We start from the raw sequence: 17,066 nt of genomic DNA on the forward strand, positions 1-17,066 counted from the left end.
AATTTTAATTATGCCAGTCGAGTACCTGCAGTTAATTATAATTAATCCAAATTTGAAAATATGATTAATCTGATTTAAAAAATATATATATTTGACACCCCTAATACTAATATAGACTTATAATGTATATATGTTTTTTTTATTTAATTGTTGTGTACTAGATGTTTTTTTTGCTCAAACAATTGTACGTAATAAAAGAAAATAAGGTAATAGTTTAAATATTATGTCAATATTGTTAAACTCTCATTAGCACTTATTATAAATGCATTGAAACATGTACAGCTAATACATGTGATGTTATTAATATCGGCCGATCTCTCTCACGAATAATCGGAATCAGCAGCATAAAACTCATTGGAACATCCCTAATGTCTAGAGGCTAGGGATGTCCCGATCCGATATTTGGATCGGATCGGCCGCCGATATTTGCCAAAAAAAGCGTATCGGCAAGGCATGGGAAAATGCCGATCCAGATCCAGTTTAAAAAAAACCTCCGGTCCGTGTTTTCCAACGCACCTATTTAAATAATACATTCCACTTTTCTGCTGCTCCCTAATGTCCGTTCCGCATTTTCCAGCACACCTTCAACACATCCACAGGTCTGTGGATTCTCACGCAGTTGCTTTTAGCTGCTGGCATTACACGACAGGCTCTTCTCACTCTTTCCTGTGTCTCCCTCTCACAGACAGCAAGCCACCTTCTTACACACGTCACATACTGTCACGTCGTACGTCACATACTGTCACGTCATACGTCACATACTGTCACGTCATACGTCACGTACGTATACGCCCTCCCCAAGCAGGTAGCAGCATGGCTAACGTTAGCTGTGATGCTAGCGCAGCCGTGCGAGCAACGCTCCCTCTAAGGTGCGCGCCTGTGCAATTGCGCACGGCAAATCTATGCCACGCACAAAATCAAATAAAAAAATAAGCGCATAACAATTTTCGACACACGGACACGACAGAGAAAACAGTTTTCGTTATCATTGTTCAAATATTGTAACGTCTGTCGAGACGCTTATCTCCATTCGGTGCCACACCTCCATACCATCAAAATGCAGAGGCAAACATTTCCAGATCAACACCGTATGAAAAAAATTGTGATTTTTTTAGTTGTGATTTCCTTTTCTGCATGAAAGTTTAAAAGTAGCATATATTAATGCAGTATGAAGAAGAATGTTTTAATGTAGACACATAGAATCATCATACTGCTGTGATTATTAAGTGTTCATTCAAGGCTAAAGCAAAATATCCACATATATATGGTGTATCGTGACATGGCCTTAAAATATCGCAATATTAAAAAAAGGCCATATCGCCCAGCCCTAGATCAATGATGCCATTTCTGTTTGTCATGTATAATTTTGTCTATTTTGTGTTTATTCTTGAATAAACAGGTCAGTTTCTTGTTACCAACCATTGTGTATTATTCAAACTCCCCTAATTCAGCTGGCTAGTTGTTATCAAGAGTACTAAAACCCTTTTCAACATGATTCTGACAACTAAGTAGGCTAAATAACTTTAAACTTTAATACATGCTCTGATAAGCCAGTATCGGTCAGTATCGGTATCGGATCGGAAGTGCAAAAACAATATCGGTATCGGATCGGAAGTGCAAAAACCTGGATCGGGACATCCCTACTAGAGGCACGACAAACCAAACCATCAGTTAATTGCTATGTTGGTGTTTCTCATCAGGTTTTGCAAGACATGGTTCCCCCCAAGAAGCATCTGCTTCGACACCAACCTGCAAATGCCCAGATTGGCTTGATGGAGGCTAACACATTTTGCACCACCCTACAGCCTCGCCTCTTTACAATGGACCTCAATGTTATTGAGCACAAGTTCTTCTTTACAGAGGTATGCAGCGCCACATTTCTTCTTTGTCATTTGTTGTTGTTGGTGCTTGTTGGGTAAATTTAACATCAAATCTGAACTTTCATTATTTTTCTGTTCCTCATTTTCAGCTGCTTAACTTGTGTGAGGCAGAGGATGCTGCACTTATGAAGTTGCCATGTTACAAGAGCCTCCCATCTCTGGTGCCTCTCCGCATTGCTGCTCTCAGTGAGTTAAGCCAACACGACCTATGGTGTCTGATGGGATTTGTGAGAAATCATCTGTTTTCTCCCTCTACACTCTACTTAGATGCCTTGGCAGCGTGCAACTACTTACCACAGTCCAGAGAGAAGATCATTGCTGCCCTGTTCAAGGCCCTCAACTCTACCAACAATGAGCTCCAGGAAGCAGGAGAGGCATGCATGAGGAAGGTCAGTACATATTTGATTATCTTTAGCCTCATTTGTCAGGATTTCAAGTTCTCTTAGTCTCTCAGATTATGTAATATCAACTAAAAACCAGGAAAAAGAACCCTTGTAATTTCACTGTTTTATTAATTGTCTTCTTCACTCACTTTATTTTCATTTGCAGATGTCAGTCAGTAATCCTCTTCTTATTTTATGCTGTTTTTGCATCCACTTGTCTTCATGTGGACCTTTCTGCTTCATCCCACTGAGTGAACCAGCCATGCCCCTATTTATCAACAAATCTATACAATGAAGTCCCCAATTCATCCACCTCTGGTGCTCTTTGTCCCGTATCTCCTATTTCCGTGCCTTTCATTTTCTTTCTTCACTGCCATCATTCTTTATCCCAAGAATTTTTTCCCCCGCTTTCAGCGCTGCCTCTACTGTTTTTTTCACCCCTTTCCCAATAGTACTAATGAGCATTACTGTGGTCCGATCGATACAGGATGAGGTGTTTGTTTTCTCTACTGAGAGGAAAATCGTGGCTTCCTTGCATTCTTGCCTTATATTTATTGTCTATGTTGCATTGTGTGCTAGTTTGCCACTTCTCTTACTCCAATTTGGGTGTCCTTTTGTATCAAAGTATATGCAGGGTGTTAGTGAGCAGTTGCCTGCACTAGAGAAACTAACAAGGCCAGGTCAAATGTTAAGGAGAAATTATTTGTAGTAGTAGAATAGAAAGCTGGGGGGTTGGTTATTTTGGTTACAAATAGAGCTAAATAATGCCTTTTGAATGAATAAGTCATTTTAATTACAACATTTTCAAAGTTCACAACAATCTTTTATGCTCATTAAAGTTAAAGTTAACTTTTATAATGTGAATTTATTTATTTGAGGCCGAACTGTGGTCGTCTTAACACAGTGATCAAGGGTGATGGGTTAAATGCAGAGAATAATTTCGCCACACCTAGTGTGTGTGTGACAATCATTGGTACTTAAACTTTAACTTTAACTTTAACTGTACACTCTGTGTGAAGTAACATTTTAACTGCCTCCAGGGCTTCCCACAGATTGCCAATACACTTGTGGTGGTGGGGGTAGTGGCTGGAGGTGGTGGGAGGATGGCTGGGGCGGGTTCAATATGACATTGTCATATAATTTGCTTAATCGATCATGATGCATATATTTTCTTTTAAAAAAGGCTAAAATCTAGAGACTTCTCCATTCGTTTTAGTGATTCTTTATCAAAAACAACTAGCAACAAATGTACGGTATCACTTTTTTCTGGTGTTATTGCAGACTGTACTCGTGTTTAGAGACTTTTACCTTCTTCTATAGTGTAAAACTAAAGGAAAGCAAATCTACTCACAAGGGATCGATTCTTAGTTGCATCATGATTGGAACGTGGGTGAGTGAGAGTCAATGGACAAATGTCCAAATACCAATTGTATTACCATGTTAAATAAAGTAATACAGACATGAGGAGAGGAGAAGCCATGCTAACCACGAATGTAGTGGTGTTCCCTCGATTATTGCAGGGATTACAACCCCCTGTGGTAAGTGAATTTTCGTGAGTTAGAGGCGCTATTTGTTTTATGCTTTCTATAAATATTATGTGCATTTAAAGTCTTTATAAGATTCCGGTAATTATTGTTACTATACCTAATTGGTGTAAATAAACATTTGAAAAAAATTCACTTTTTATCACCATTGTTATTTGCACAAGAGATTGTACACCTCTAATATCATGCAACATCTCATAACATGGGTAGTCTTTTATCAACGCCTGCTTTTTAGGTCTTAAACAAGTCAACAATGTTTACATTTCAAGGTGCAATGCGGTTGTTACGTCATCATCTTGTAAATACCACACAATACATCACTGTGTTTCTATTAATTACATTCAGATGGAAATAATATTTATGTACAGCATTCATGAGCAGCGCACAGACCTTTCGTATTTTATATCATATACCGGTACATAATACAGTACGATCAATTAGCATGTCAAGTGGGTGTGTATTTAAGCAAGGTGTGTTTTGATGCCACGCAATTTTTGACTAGATTATTACTGGTTTGTGGATTACTGGCTCGCTAGGACAGTTGATGAAGTGCGTTGGCGGCGGTCGTGAGTAAAGCGTGTTCACTTCAAACTGACACAAAACTCTAATTAGCTTGCCTGACTTTGAGGAACTTTTGAGGAGGAAATATTATTGTTTCAAACTTTTGTGTGGTGTTGCTTCCTTGTTAGTGATTATTCCATGCTCATTATCAGATCCTACTCTTGTCTTTTTTAGGCATAGCAGCAGCACCTTAAATGAATGTGACAGTGTGTAATAATTTCGACGGTCAACTAAGTAAAAAAAAATACCGATAGCCGTACCATTTGTCCAGAATCTTAACAGTCTTCTTAGACCTACCCAATTAGGAACCGGCACCAACAAATACTAGTACTCGGTCAACATCCCTTTTTATAAACACTTCCTTTGCTCTTAAAACATCTTACATTACACTCTGATTTCAATGTAATTTTAACATGAAAACTTAAATGAGTACTCAATGGTACTTTACAATCTAGTAAGTGAACCACAAACTGGCGACGGAATAATGTAGTGAAACAACACAAGATTAGCGTAAGTAAGTACACTTCAACAGAAGTCTAACTGGAAACACCTTAAACGTCTGCATGATATAATTTTTTGATGTATCAGAATCAGAATCAGAAATACTTTATTAATCCCAGAGGGGAAATAAACATTTTCAGCACAATGAATATTATTACACGATATTTGGTTTTATCGTTTTCATCACAGTTTTTTCTATTTTGTATTATCTCTTGTGTGGTGACACCTTAAAAGAAACAAAAAAACAACAACTTCAAAACAAATTTGTTGAGTTCATCTTTACATGCTTAAGTTTTACGGCATATGCTGATGTCACACATGATGGTTTGAACGCACCGTTTTGGTTGACTTGGGAATTTTTTGCAGAAAAGTTTGATTGAACTCCAATTTTCCAACTGTATAGTGTTATATGTATATATATTATATGTAGTTACATACACATAATTCATTTTTAAATGTCATTACATGTGTTCTGTTGTAGTTCTTGGAAGGGGCCACCATTGAGGTGGACCAGATTCACACTCACATGCGACCCCTGCTCATGATGCTGGGTGACTACCGCAGCCTCACGCTAAATGTGGTCAACCGACTGACCTCCGTCACTCGCCTCTTCCCCAACTCCTTCAACGACAAGTTCTGCGACCAGATGATGGTAGGAAAACATTACCTGTCTGCCCTTTTCCAGTGTCTGCCGCTAGGGATGAGTATTGAATTCTGTCGGTACTACTGGTTATCGATTCACGTAAAATTTAATGGTGTCATTTTTCGATACCTTTGTTGCTCGTGATATCCATCCATCCATCCATTTTCTACCGTTTGTCCCTTTCGGGGTTGCTGGAGCCTATCTCAGCTGCATTTGGGCGGAAGGCGGGTTACACCCTGGACAAGTCGCCACCTCATCACAGGGCCAACACAGATAGACAACATTCACACTCACATTCACACACTAGGGTCAAATTTTTAGTGTTGCCAATCGACCTATCCCCAGGTGCTTGTTTTTGGAGGTGGGAGGAAGCCAGAGTACCCGGAAGGAACCCACGCAGTCACGGGTAGAACATGAAAACTCCTGTTTAACTAAATACCAGCTCGAACACTTGACGGGCAAACTATCACTCAAGCAGCACTCAGACGAACTTAGTCAAACTGCTTTTATGTAATGTTGCAATTTTCCATGCCAACAAAGCAAGTATGCCTGATAGAACACTCAAATAAATGTACAGTAAGGCTCCACTTTTTAAAATGTTCAAGCTGTATGCTAATTTTCATTGTATTTGCTATAGACGTGCTGCTTATCAGATTTAGCGATTTTACATGGTGATTTCAAGATCTTTGGTAATTAAAACTACAACTACGACGCAAATTACAATCTAACAGCTGGTGTGTAATAAGTACAATACTTACAGTCAAAATATTTGTTTAGGACTCAACAAAAGACTAGATTCATCTTAATGGCAATGACCACGACCTGACCAGGCAACAACCGTCGCCTATGCACGACTGCCATCTAACGTTTTGGAATTCCAACTGCATGCAAAGTCTACTATAATACTTGCAAATGAAAACCATACGTGTAAGAAAACAAGATGTAACAACACGACAGCACAGTTATCATTATAAGCTCACTGGTAAATGTTACACAAAGAAATGGGATTTTATGAAAATACAAATGAACATTTATGAACACATGAAAACACACACAAGAACAGACAATTGGTACAGCTGAGTAGGGGTATCGATTCCTAAGTACCGGGAATTTATATGGTATTGATTCAAATGTAAAAAGTACCCATCCCTATCTGTGGCATAGTTTGTACTATTTGGCATGCAAATCTGAACATTAGCTAGAATGCTTATGCTAATATCAAAGCTGAAGAACTAGAGGATCTGGGGGTCGTCATGGTAACAGGAGAGATGCTACTCTTCATAATGAAAAGACAGCAATTTGAATGACTGAAACTGTTTTTTTAAGGACAGGTTACTACACATTTTTATATTTTACTTAATTTTACAGCATGTGTACAATCTAGAGCACTTCTGTGTCATTTTATCTAGATCAGTTAGGAATCTAGGATTTATGTTTTTTTTCCTTTTATTTAGCCAGACCGCACATCCCGGTCTTCTGTCCCACCTACACTCATTGTCTTTTTCTCTTTGTCTCTCAGCAACACCTGCGAAAGTGGATGGAGGTGGTGGTAATAACTCACAAGGGAGGCCAGCGCAGTGATGGCAGTGTGAGTATAGCCACATACACATACACATACACATACACACACACACACACACATACACACTTATCCAGCTCTGTAAGATTTTGCAAATAAAAAAGCAGACATGGTGTCGTACTTCACTCAAGATGTAGTTTAGTCCAACGCTGCGAGTCAATACAGAGGTCATGTGAGCTTTAAACCAAAAGCAGGGGGAATCGCATGCAGCTTAAGTTGCGTGTCGTCAACACATCCTCAGTGTGGCCCCCTCCCAGGTGGGTTGTGAGTGGCCATATTACAATCAATGATTAATTAGCCGCCAGGCTCGCGGTGGTAGGCCCAGCGCTGCGTCTCCTCATTATCTCCCTGACAGATAACCTTGTAAAAGCAAAGAAAAGGTGAGACCGTAACAGGGGCAAAACATCCGCCTCTCCTATAAAAGTTACACCATGTGTTCCCTCTTTCACTTCATGCAAGTTCAATTTATGAAAGTTCAGCCTTCCCCATCTCCAAATACTCTCCATAATTACATGCAAATGAGTTCTTTTTTTTTTTTTTTTCCCCCTCAATCCGACTCCTTGTCGTAAACCAGTTGACAGTGAGGCCGGCAGTCACTGTAAAGTCAGGGTCATGTGGTCAATTAGCCAAGTTTGATGAAGACAGAAACGGAGGGATGAGGGATACGGCACGCTGAGGAGGATAAAAGAGGTCTTAGACAGAGCCTCTCCACTGGGCTTTTGGCATGTGAGGATGAAATGTCTTCATTTGTGACCTTTTATCACTGATATTGTCAGCGAATGTTGGGGGTTTTAGCTTGTTTGAAGACGGACTTATCAGTCCGACATTGTCACTCCCTTGGCGCAACCAAATGTTGTTCCTGAGGTTGTACATAAAGGTGGTTGCGGCCCACATATTCATTACGCTATCATCCTGTCTTATCTGCTCACCTTCCATACGGAACAAAGATAGACAACACATAACACTCTGCTGACTTTGATCATTGTCTCCCACTCTGGTACAGCCTGCATTGGAGGGTTTTGAGGTGAGATGTGGTATTGCGCTATCTGTTGGCGACTTTTTTGTCATGGACCGACATTTACTTGAGCCCATATTGTGATAGTAGTGCTGGTGGAGTCTTTCTGTGTTCGTGTGTTTGTGGTTTGTCCTCGGACACTGTCATGTCAGCCTAATTCACTGTAAACTGTACTTTTTGACTTAAATACAGTATTGATGGTGGTTGTAAAGAAAACACAACACACATATTGCCCTATAAATGTGTTTGTCCGCTGTGGGTTTCTACTTCAAGGACTCATCTGAGTGTCTATCTGTTGAAGTTTTTTTTAAGTAGCTTCTCAACAGAAATAAATTATGTACATATTAAGGTTTTTATTCACTTCCCTTCTATTATCTTTCCCCTAACTATCTTTTTAGGAGATGAAGATCTGTTCTGCAATCATCAACCTTTTCCACCTGATTCCCGCAGCACCTCAGACTCTAGTCAAACCTCTGCTGGAGGTTGTTATGAAAACAGAGAGGGCCATGCTCATAGAGGTAAGACATCAACACTTGTATGTATATATATATATATATATATATATATATATATATATATATATATATATATATGTAAAATAATATATCAGTATATATATCATTTACTGTACATATATTATGTAAATATTACATTTTTGTTATATTTTATATTGCTACTACGGTACATTTTTAGTCTATTTTATACCTGCATTGTCCTTTCCATCCTTACACTTTCCATCCTTTGTAACTGAGCTACTGTGTGGAACAATTTCCCTTGTGGATCATTAAAGTTAGACTAAGTGTAACTTCACCATGCCCACATATCAGTCCTTCCAGGATTTCGAGATGTTGCCATTGTGCCAATGCATGCAAATATAACCAATCTTAGCGAATAATGCGCAGACTCGCAACCTAGTCCAATCCCTGCAATTTCCCTGCACATATTGGCTAATCATCGAATCATCTGAATTTTCCCAACAGCACTCAAATGCAAAACAAATGTCTAACCAATCAAATGTCTCCCTGCATTGTCCCACATCTTCACTTACTTGTTTACATTGGCACAAATTCATTAATTCACTTATTTATTGTGTTGGATCCACTATGGACTGGACTCTCACAATATTATGTCAGACCCACTCGACAGCCATTGCATTCGGTCTCCCCTAGAGGGGGGTTACCCACATATGCGGTCCTCTCCAAGGTTTCTCATAGTCATTCACATCGACGTCCCACTGGGGTGAGTTTTTCCTTGCCCTTATGTGGGCTCTGTACCGAGGATGTCGTTGTGGCTTGTGCAGCCCTTTGAGACACTTGTGATTTAGGGCTATATAAATAAACATTGATTGACATTGATTGAAATACTGTGAAATAACTCTGCAACTAATGTGTCATTGTGAATGTACTAACTCATGCTCACTTCCTTATATTTTTGCTTTGCTCTATTCACCACTGCACTATTATTTATTAGCTTTGCACATACTAGTTATTGAGGTACTTGTTTATATTTTTAGTTAATCAATAATGATCATTTTTTACATTTAACAAGAGAGCACGGCCTGTCCATTCAAATTCCTTGTGTGTTAAACATACCGGTATTTGGTCAATAAAGCTGATTCTGATTTACAAACCAAAATCACAGCTATGGGTCGCTCTCAACAGTTACCCAATGTTGTTACGGAAAGTACATGTAAACTAGATGCAATGTGTTAGACCAGGGGTGCTCATTACGTCGATCGCGAGCTACCGGTCGATCTCGGAGGGTGTGTCAGTCGATCACCAGCCAGGCATTAAAAAAATAGTCCTAAAAATGAGCGATCATAAATCTTCACTATGACGTCACTTTCGTCACTTGATTGACATTCACGGCACCCGAGGGTCTTCTGATATAACGCTGGCTGCTGCCAGCTCATTAAAATTACCGACAGGAAGGCGAGAAACACTTTATTTCAACAGACTCTGGTGCCGTACCTGTCATTAAAACTCCAAAGACCGACTGCACAGTTGCACAGTTGCGCTAACAAAATAAGAGTCTCAGAAAGCTGGCGTGCACAAGCTAGCAAGCTACGGAGTTTGCCGATAATGTATTTCTTGTAAAGTGTATACAAAGGAGTACGGAAGCTGGACAAATAAGATGCCAAAAACCAACCACTTTCATGTGGTATTGGACAGAAAGGAGGACTTTTTTTCTCCTCCATTCGAAAATGCGGACATTATCAGCACCACTGTCTGATTCCTATCAATGCAAGTCATCACAATCAGGTAATACACCAACTTATATTCTTGTCTTCATGAAAGAAAGGAATCTATATGTGTTAAACATGCTTGTATTATCTTTAAACACCTTTATCTTATTAACAATATTAACTATATGTGTTAAACATGCTTGTATTATCTTTAAACACCTTTAACTTGTTAACAATATTAACTATATGTGTTAAACATGCTTGTATTATCTTTAAACACCTTTAAGTTGTTAACAATATTAACTATATGTATTAAACATTCTTGTATTATCATTAAACACCTTTATTTTTTTAACAATATTAACTATGTGTTAAACATGCTTGTATTATCATTAAACACCTTTAACTTGTTAACAATATTAACTATATGTATTAAACATACTTGTATTATCATTAAACACCTTTAATTTTTTAACAATATTAACTATATGTGTTAAACATGCTTGCATTATCATTAAACACCTTTAACTTGTTAACAAAAACATATATTTCATAAATAAGTAAATATAAATTAAATATATGAATGAGGTAGATCCCCACGACTTGATCAATTGAAAAGTAGCTCGCCTGCAGAAAAAGTGTGAGCACCCCTGTGTTAGACTATAAACAAACGTCTACAATCAACTTTTAAGTTTTAAAACATACATGAATATGCACAATAATTTCTGCAACTTGTAGACAATGGAGCAGACAATAAGTCATGACAGTAATAATAATAATAATAACTAAGTCTTTGGTGGTGTTTGTTTTACAAACTATGCACGCATGTGTGTGAATTGGTCACATGTGTAAACATGCCAGCAGATGGAGCGTACTGTTGGTTAAGATATGGAGTAAATACACAAAGCCTAAATTGACGCTTTATGAATGAAGGATATATTGATGATTGATATCTTGATTTTGATTTTTTGATATTGTTAGATTTGTTGAAATCACAAAAATCATCTAAAACAGTGATCACTAATTCATAACCACAAAGAGATGTATTAATGGAAAACATAAGCCTTAAAACATTACAACTTTTTGAAAATGCTGCCGTGAGATCAGGCATTTTAGGCATTAACAATCACAAATAAAGCCTGTAAAATCCTGGAGGGACTTCCATATGTGCACACTACACACAAATACATCCACTATAGAATCAAGTGTGGGCTAGGTGCCTTAGTTTTGTCTAAATGTGAATGTTATAGCTGCAAAGAATCCACTAGATTTTCTTTAAGTCAGGATTTATGACAGCCAGGTTGTTTCAATACTTACTACTGTTTTCTCTCAAACTGTAATGATATCATTCTTTCTTTTGTTTCTTACTTTTACTCCATCCATGGCATGTTGTTTCCTTCTTCCAGGCCGGCAGTCCATTTAGGGAGCCTTTGATAAAGTTCCTGACTCGCCACCCTTCTCAGACCGTGGAGCTGTTCATGATGGAGGCTACTCTTAACGACCCCCAGTGGAGCCGCATGTTCATGGTCAGACACCGGGCGCTCTAAGCGGTCGTCCCTTCAGTGTGCTCACACTCATTTACTGTTACAGCGTCCTAGTTATAAGAAGATAATATGGTGGCTTTTGCAATGTCCGTATTCCATTTAATGCCAATTGCTAATTGCTATTTTTTGGTGCTTAAATGTTTTTGAAATGCTGATCTCATGTGATGGACAGTTTTATTCTTGTACTTACTGAATGCTTGTGTCCATATGCAGAGTTTTTTGAAACACAAAGACGCCAAGCCACTAAGAGATGTGCTCGCCTCCAATCCCAACCGCTTTGTCACCTTGCTGGTTCCTGCGGGCACCGCCGCCACAGTCCGCCCTGGATCTCCCTCGACCACCACAGCCAGACTGGACCTGCAGTTCCAAGCCATTAAAGTATGACATGTTTCATTGTTTGTATGCGTGTGTAGACTAACATTTTTGTTTATTGCGCCTGCGCAGATAATCAGCATCATTGTGAAGAATGATGAAGGCTGGCTGGCAGGGCAGCACTCCCTGGTGAATCAGCTCAGGCGAGTCTGGGTCAGCGAGGCCTTTCAAGAGAGACACCGCAAAGATAACATGGCTGCCACAAACTGGAAGGAGCCCAAACTGCTGGCGTACTGTCTTCTTAGCTACTGCAAGTATGTAAATGCCAAATACTTGATATATTGACCATTTCTACATTTGATGGACATTTTTAGCTTTAGACATACACAACAACTTCTTGACGCTTTTCCCCCTCCAAAAAGGCGCAACTACTCCGAGATCGAGCTGCTGTTCCAGTTGCTGCGTGCATTCACGGGTCGCTTCTTGTGCAACATGACCTTCCTGAAGGAGTACATGGAGGAGGACATTCCCAAGAACTATTCTATTCTCCAGAAGCGCGCCCTGTTCTTCCGCTTTGTCGAGTTCAATGATCCACACTTCAACGACGAGCTTAAAGCCAAGGTATGTTCACTTGCAGCCAGAAAAGAAAAGTCGATTAATGGCTGCACATAGCACAGGAAGCTGGAACATTCCTCTGTGCCTTTTGACATTTCTGTCAACCAGCATTTAGAATTGACTTGCAGATGTTGGTTGTTTACTGCATTCTGCCTGATTATTGAAGACTGACTTTTTGTTGGCTACACAAATTGAGGTCGCCAGAGTGCATGCCAACCGTCAAGATTGAAATTACTTAACTGAGTATTTTTTCATGTTACCTGCCTGTCAGAAAATGTGACTTTCAGCAAAAAATGTTTAGGTTTTGGAAAGAATGATCTAGCTGATTTAAATAAGACCACTGTTACACAGAGTTTTTTCTGTGTATAACTTAGGTTAAACTACTGTTATGATTTAACCTAAACGGTGTTGTTGTATGCACAGATTTCCACACTTGCATCAACTCGCAGCCACAGAGAACATCACTATACGATTATTAGCTGATCCTACTTTTGAGCATACAGTAACCTACTGGAGAGGTCATTGAGCGCAGCCTTCATCCTTCTCCTCCTGCTGCACGCTGGGTCTGTTGAAGCCGTCTTTTTTAGACTTCGACTTAGACAAACTTTATTGATCCACAAGGGAAATTGTTACACACAGTAGCTCAGTTACAGAGGATGGAAAGGATAATACAGGTATAAATATATTTAATAATGGATGGATGGATGGATTTACATATTTTATATACAGTATATACTGTAATATATACTGATATATTATATTATATTATTTTTTTATATTATATCTACAATATATAACAAATCCCAATTACCATGTACAATATGACAGTATATGTAACAGCTGCAGCAACAAAAGGGCAGCATGAAATAGAGAATAGATCCAGCAGAAAATATACATTATAAACAAAGAGAGGTAGCTAACATAGAAGCGGTCAGGTAATAGACAAATATCATCTTTGCTGTATGGCGAGTGATTATACAGCTGGATGGAGTGCGGAATGAAGGACTTCTTGAATCGAACACTGTGGGAACGAAGCTGAAGGACCCTGTTGGAGTTTGAGCTCCGCTGTCCCTCAATTGTCTGGTGGAGTGGGTGGGCAGGATTGTCCATGATGGCGAGCAATTTGTTTATCTCCGTGCCGATATTCAACCTTTTGGGGCCCATTAGCGGTAGTGGATTTTTGTTTTGTGCGGTGGCGGTTTCCTTTTTTGATGACCTGGTAGATCATCTTCGGCTTTGGGGCTGCGTCGTGTGCATTGTGTAATTTCTTCTCAAGAATAAGGGTGAGTCCATAACACTCTAAATGGCTGACTGAATGATTGTGTGAGCGTGTTTGATTTAATGTGAACAATTTCATTGGTTTACCGTGACCCATTTGGCAATTTCAGTGGTCTGATGTGACAAGGCTAGATTCATTGGCAGTGTGTGAAGCTCGTAAACCTGGAGAAATCCTTAAATTAGTTGTAGCATTGTATAATGTGCAGGGTTCAAAAGCGTGGCCAAAAAGTAACGGCTTACAGTCCAGAAATTACGGTAATGTCTTTTGATCAAAGCATATACCATACCCCAACGAACTGCTTTAAATGACACCTATGATGCAAAACCCACTTTTTTTACTTAATGTTACCTGTTTTTGTGTGTTTGCGATCCGCATATGTCCTGCAAATTTGAAATCAAACCATGGAGGCATTGCAGAAATATTTCTAAAGAAAGTTTGCCTTAGTTCATACTTACTTCAAAAAGCTGTTTGAAATTTGCCCAATTTCTAATATTTTTCCCAATTGTGACGTCAGCGGATATCTCCATATGTGGTAGACATTTCCCCAAAGATCTCTTCGAAAGTCAGCCATTGTAGGCCGATGTTGTTGTAAATAAACTCCTTCTATTTCGCTATCCACTTGTTGTGGGGTAGACTGGCTTGTACATGCACATGCATCTTCCGCTGCTGCCAGTTCTCATAGAAAGTAGCGTATAGTTCTAACTTGTATCTGTCAGTAGACTCCCTTTGAAAGCGCCAAAAGCTAGGGGAGAAGACGCTGTTGAAGGAGAGGAACGTAAATAAGACCGCCCACAAAAAGGCACATTCTGACGAGGCGGTCAGAAAGCGGCTTGAAGTTGGTCCGTCAAACATAACCTATGCAACATTTTGACCAAAGAACCACAATTACATTTCATGTAGACCACAAGGAAGTGTATTAAATGTTGAAAAAATTAATTGTAATATGACCTTTTAAAATCTTTGAATCTCAAATGCAGAATATGTCTCCTTTTAAACTTGTAGCCCCTGTACATAATTCAACTGAACAGTGATTGGAATAAATGTATTGACTACACTTAAAGTGTTTTTTTATTACTCATTTTTCTTTTTCTTGATAAGAGTACCGGTAGTAATAATGCAAATGTAACATTAAGGCACGTTCTCACTCTGTGAAGTAATTTGGTTTGACTGTAGCTTGCAAAGTTTTTGTTTGCCCTTTTTTACAGCTTCAGAACTTACGTGACTAATGCATTGTCAATTATATGGCATGAACTATCCATTCTTCTCAGCTGATTGGCTTAGTGCTGAAAGTGTGAGTATAAAGGGACCTAGTTTGTCTCATTTGTACATGAAGTTCTTTGAACAAATCACAAAGGTTATTTGTTTTTTTCTGGTTCTGGGCCCTTAGTGGCACAACAGATTAATTCCTATGTCCCTTTTACCTGACATGTTGCTGAAAGCATTACACTCATTCTGGATGCTTTTTAACCAGGCTGCATGCACTCTCACATGCACACACTAACAATTTGAGCAGCTGTACCAGGCTTTGAGACTGGCACAGAGGAGCCCCAGCTCTGCTGTTAATTACAAACGGGTCAGTGGAGAAGGCGTTCCCTGGCACACTAGAACCAAATAACTGGCCAGAGCACATACACACTGATAATTGTGCTCAGGATACATACTTGTGTATGTGATGCTGCTCACAACAACCTGCTTATTGGATTAGAGTGCAGTTTTGTCTTCCATTATCAACCAACCTCCTCCCAGAGTCCCAGTAGAATTTTGCTTTCGTCGTTGAAAAGGCTATTTTTGTTTTTAGTCTGCAGGGTTACACAAAAGCACGACTCCGTATACTGAGAGGTGGCGCTTAGGGCAACGAAGAATGTGTTAATTGTGGTCGCTTAGTTTCTCAGTGCATGGAGGTAGGTATCGGTGAAAGTGTACATCGCTGCATAGTTATTTTCTGCAACTCCCAGAAAGTAGCATTAAGTAGCGCTGCATTGCAGCTAGAAGAAGAGGAGGCACACCTGTTGGAACGTGTTGGCACATATTATCAATGATCAAAAAACTGAGCGCAGGCGGGTGTGATGTCCTCTGACATTTGAATAATTACCATCACTGTGTGTGTTTGTGAGACTGCGTGTTGGGATTTGGTGCAGCATCACAGGCATGAATATTTCACATGGAGCGAGACAAAAAGAAAACACAGAACCGAGTAGGATCTGTGATGAACAGACACACTAACCTTCTGCTGCTCCCTTCTTATACTTACTTTGTTTTTGCCTTGCAGTCTGTATATAATTCAAGCAGTCAAGCATTCAAAAACCAGTATGAAATTGATGAAGCAAACCACGCCTTTTTCATAGTCTGCTGGAGTGTGTTGTTTTTGTTCCTTTTGTGCTTTGTTTGATCCTAGCGCGGATTACGCTGCAGTGATCACTATGTCACTTTCTGACCATTTAGTGTCATTATCCCTGCTCTATACATTGGGCCGATAGCTAACGAGCCACAGGGGTAGTCGCGCCCTGCAAAACTCACGCGCATGTATTGATATGGAAATTGGATCCAACCTAATTAAGACACATGCAAAATTAGTTGTAGGCTGCATGCGCAAAGAGCGTTCGAGTGCATTTGTGTTCCCTCACTGCCTGCAGCATCACTTCATCTAATTATGTCACAAAAATATGCTGTGATGGTACAGTGATTGATGGGAGAGAAGCTGAGAAATGATAGGAACAGATGAGGCTGAAGAAAACAGACTAGTGTGCAGTGCATTTTCTCGGCGTCTTCATTTCGGGTTGTGCGTCTGCACTTGAATCCAGCACGGATGCGCGTACACTGTGTGCAAGTAATGAGCTAATGGAGGAGGAGGGGAACATATGCTGACTTAGATTGTTCTTCACTCAGCGTCGCCCTGCTCTCCTCGATGATGGATTGAATAGAAGGGCTCATTAACAGATAGCACCTTCTTTAATAAATGCACTCTTTAGCTTTATTGTGGGCGAGATATTCTGCAATTTTACGGGCCAATCAAGCCTGTGTCTCC

The 17,066-nt window shown here is 39.5% G+C and overlaps 1 protein-coding gene across 1 annotated transcript in view; it reads left to right on the top strand.

The window, feature by feature from the left end:
- The window catches only part of trrap (transformation/transcription domain-associated protein), a 160,084-nt gene that overhangs the window by 37,877 nt on the left and 105,141 nt on the right, over window positions 1-17,066 (top strand). Inside the window, exons 27-36 of the mRNA XM_061967445.1 lie at window positions 1,701-1,862; window positions 1,970-2,066; window positions 2,148-2,269; window positions 5,351-5,521; window positions 7,032-7,100; window positions 8,505-8,624; window positions 11,698-11,817; window positions 12,049-12,213; window positions 12,280-12,461; window positions 12,570-12,768. Coding sequence (XP_061823429.1) covers window positions 1,701-1,862; window positions 1,970-2,066; window positions 2,148-2,269; window positions 5,351-5,521; window positions 7,032-7,100; window positions 8,505-8,624; window positions 11,698-11,817; window positions 12,049-12,213; window positions 12,280-12,461; window positions 12,570-12,768 — 1,407 coding nt within the window. The remainder of the gene's footprint in view (window positions 1-1,700; window positions 1,863-1,969; window positions 2,067-2,147; window positions 2,270-5,350; window positions 5,522-7,031; window positions 7,101-8,504; window positions 8,625-11,697; window positions 11,818-12,048; window positions 12,214-12,279; window positions 12,462-12,569; window positions 12,769-17,066) is intronic.

The sequence above is a fragment of the Nerophis lumbriciformis genome, linkage group LG11, assembly GCF_033978685.3.
Source record: "Nerophis lumbriciformis linkage group LG11, RoL_Nlum_v2.1, whole genome shotgun sequence".
Classification (NCBI taxonomy): Eukaryota; Metazoa; Chordata; class Actinopteri; order Syngnathiformes; family Syngnathidae; genus Nerophis; species Nerophis lumbriciformis.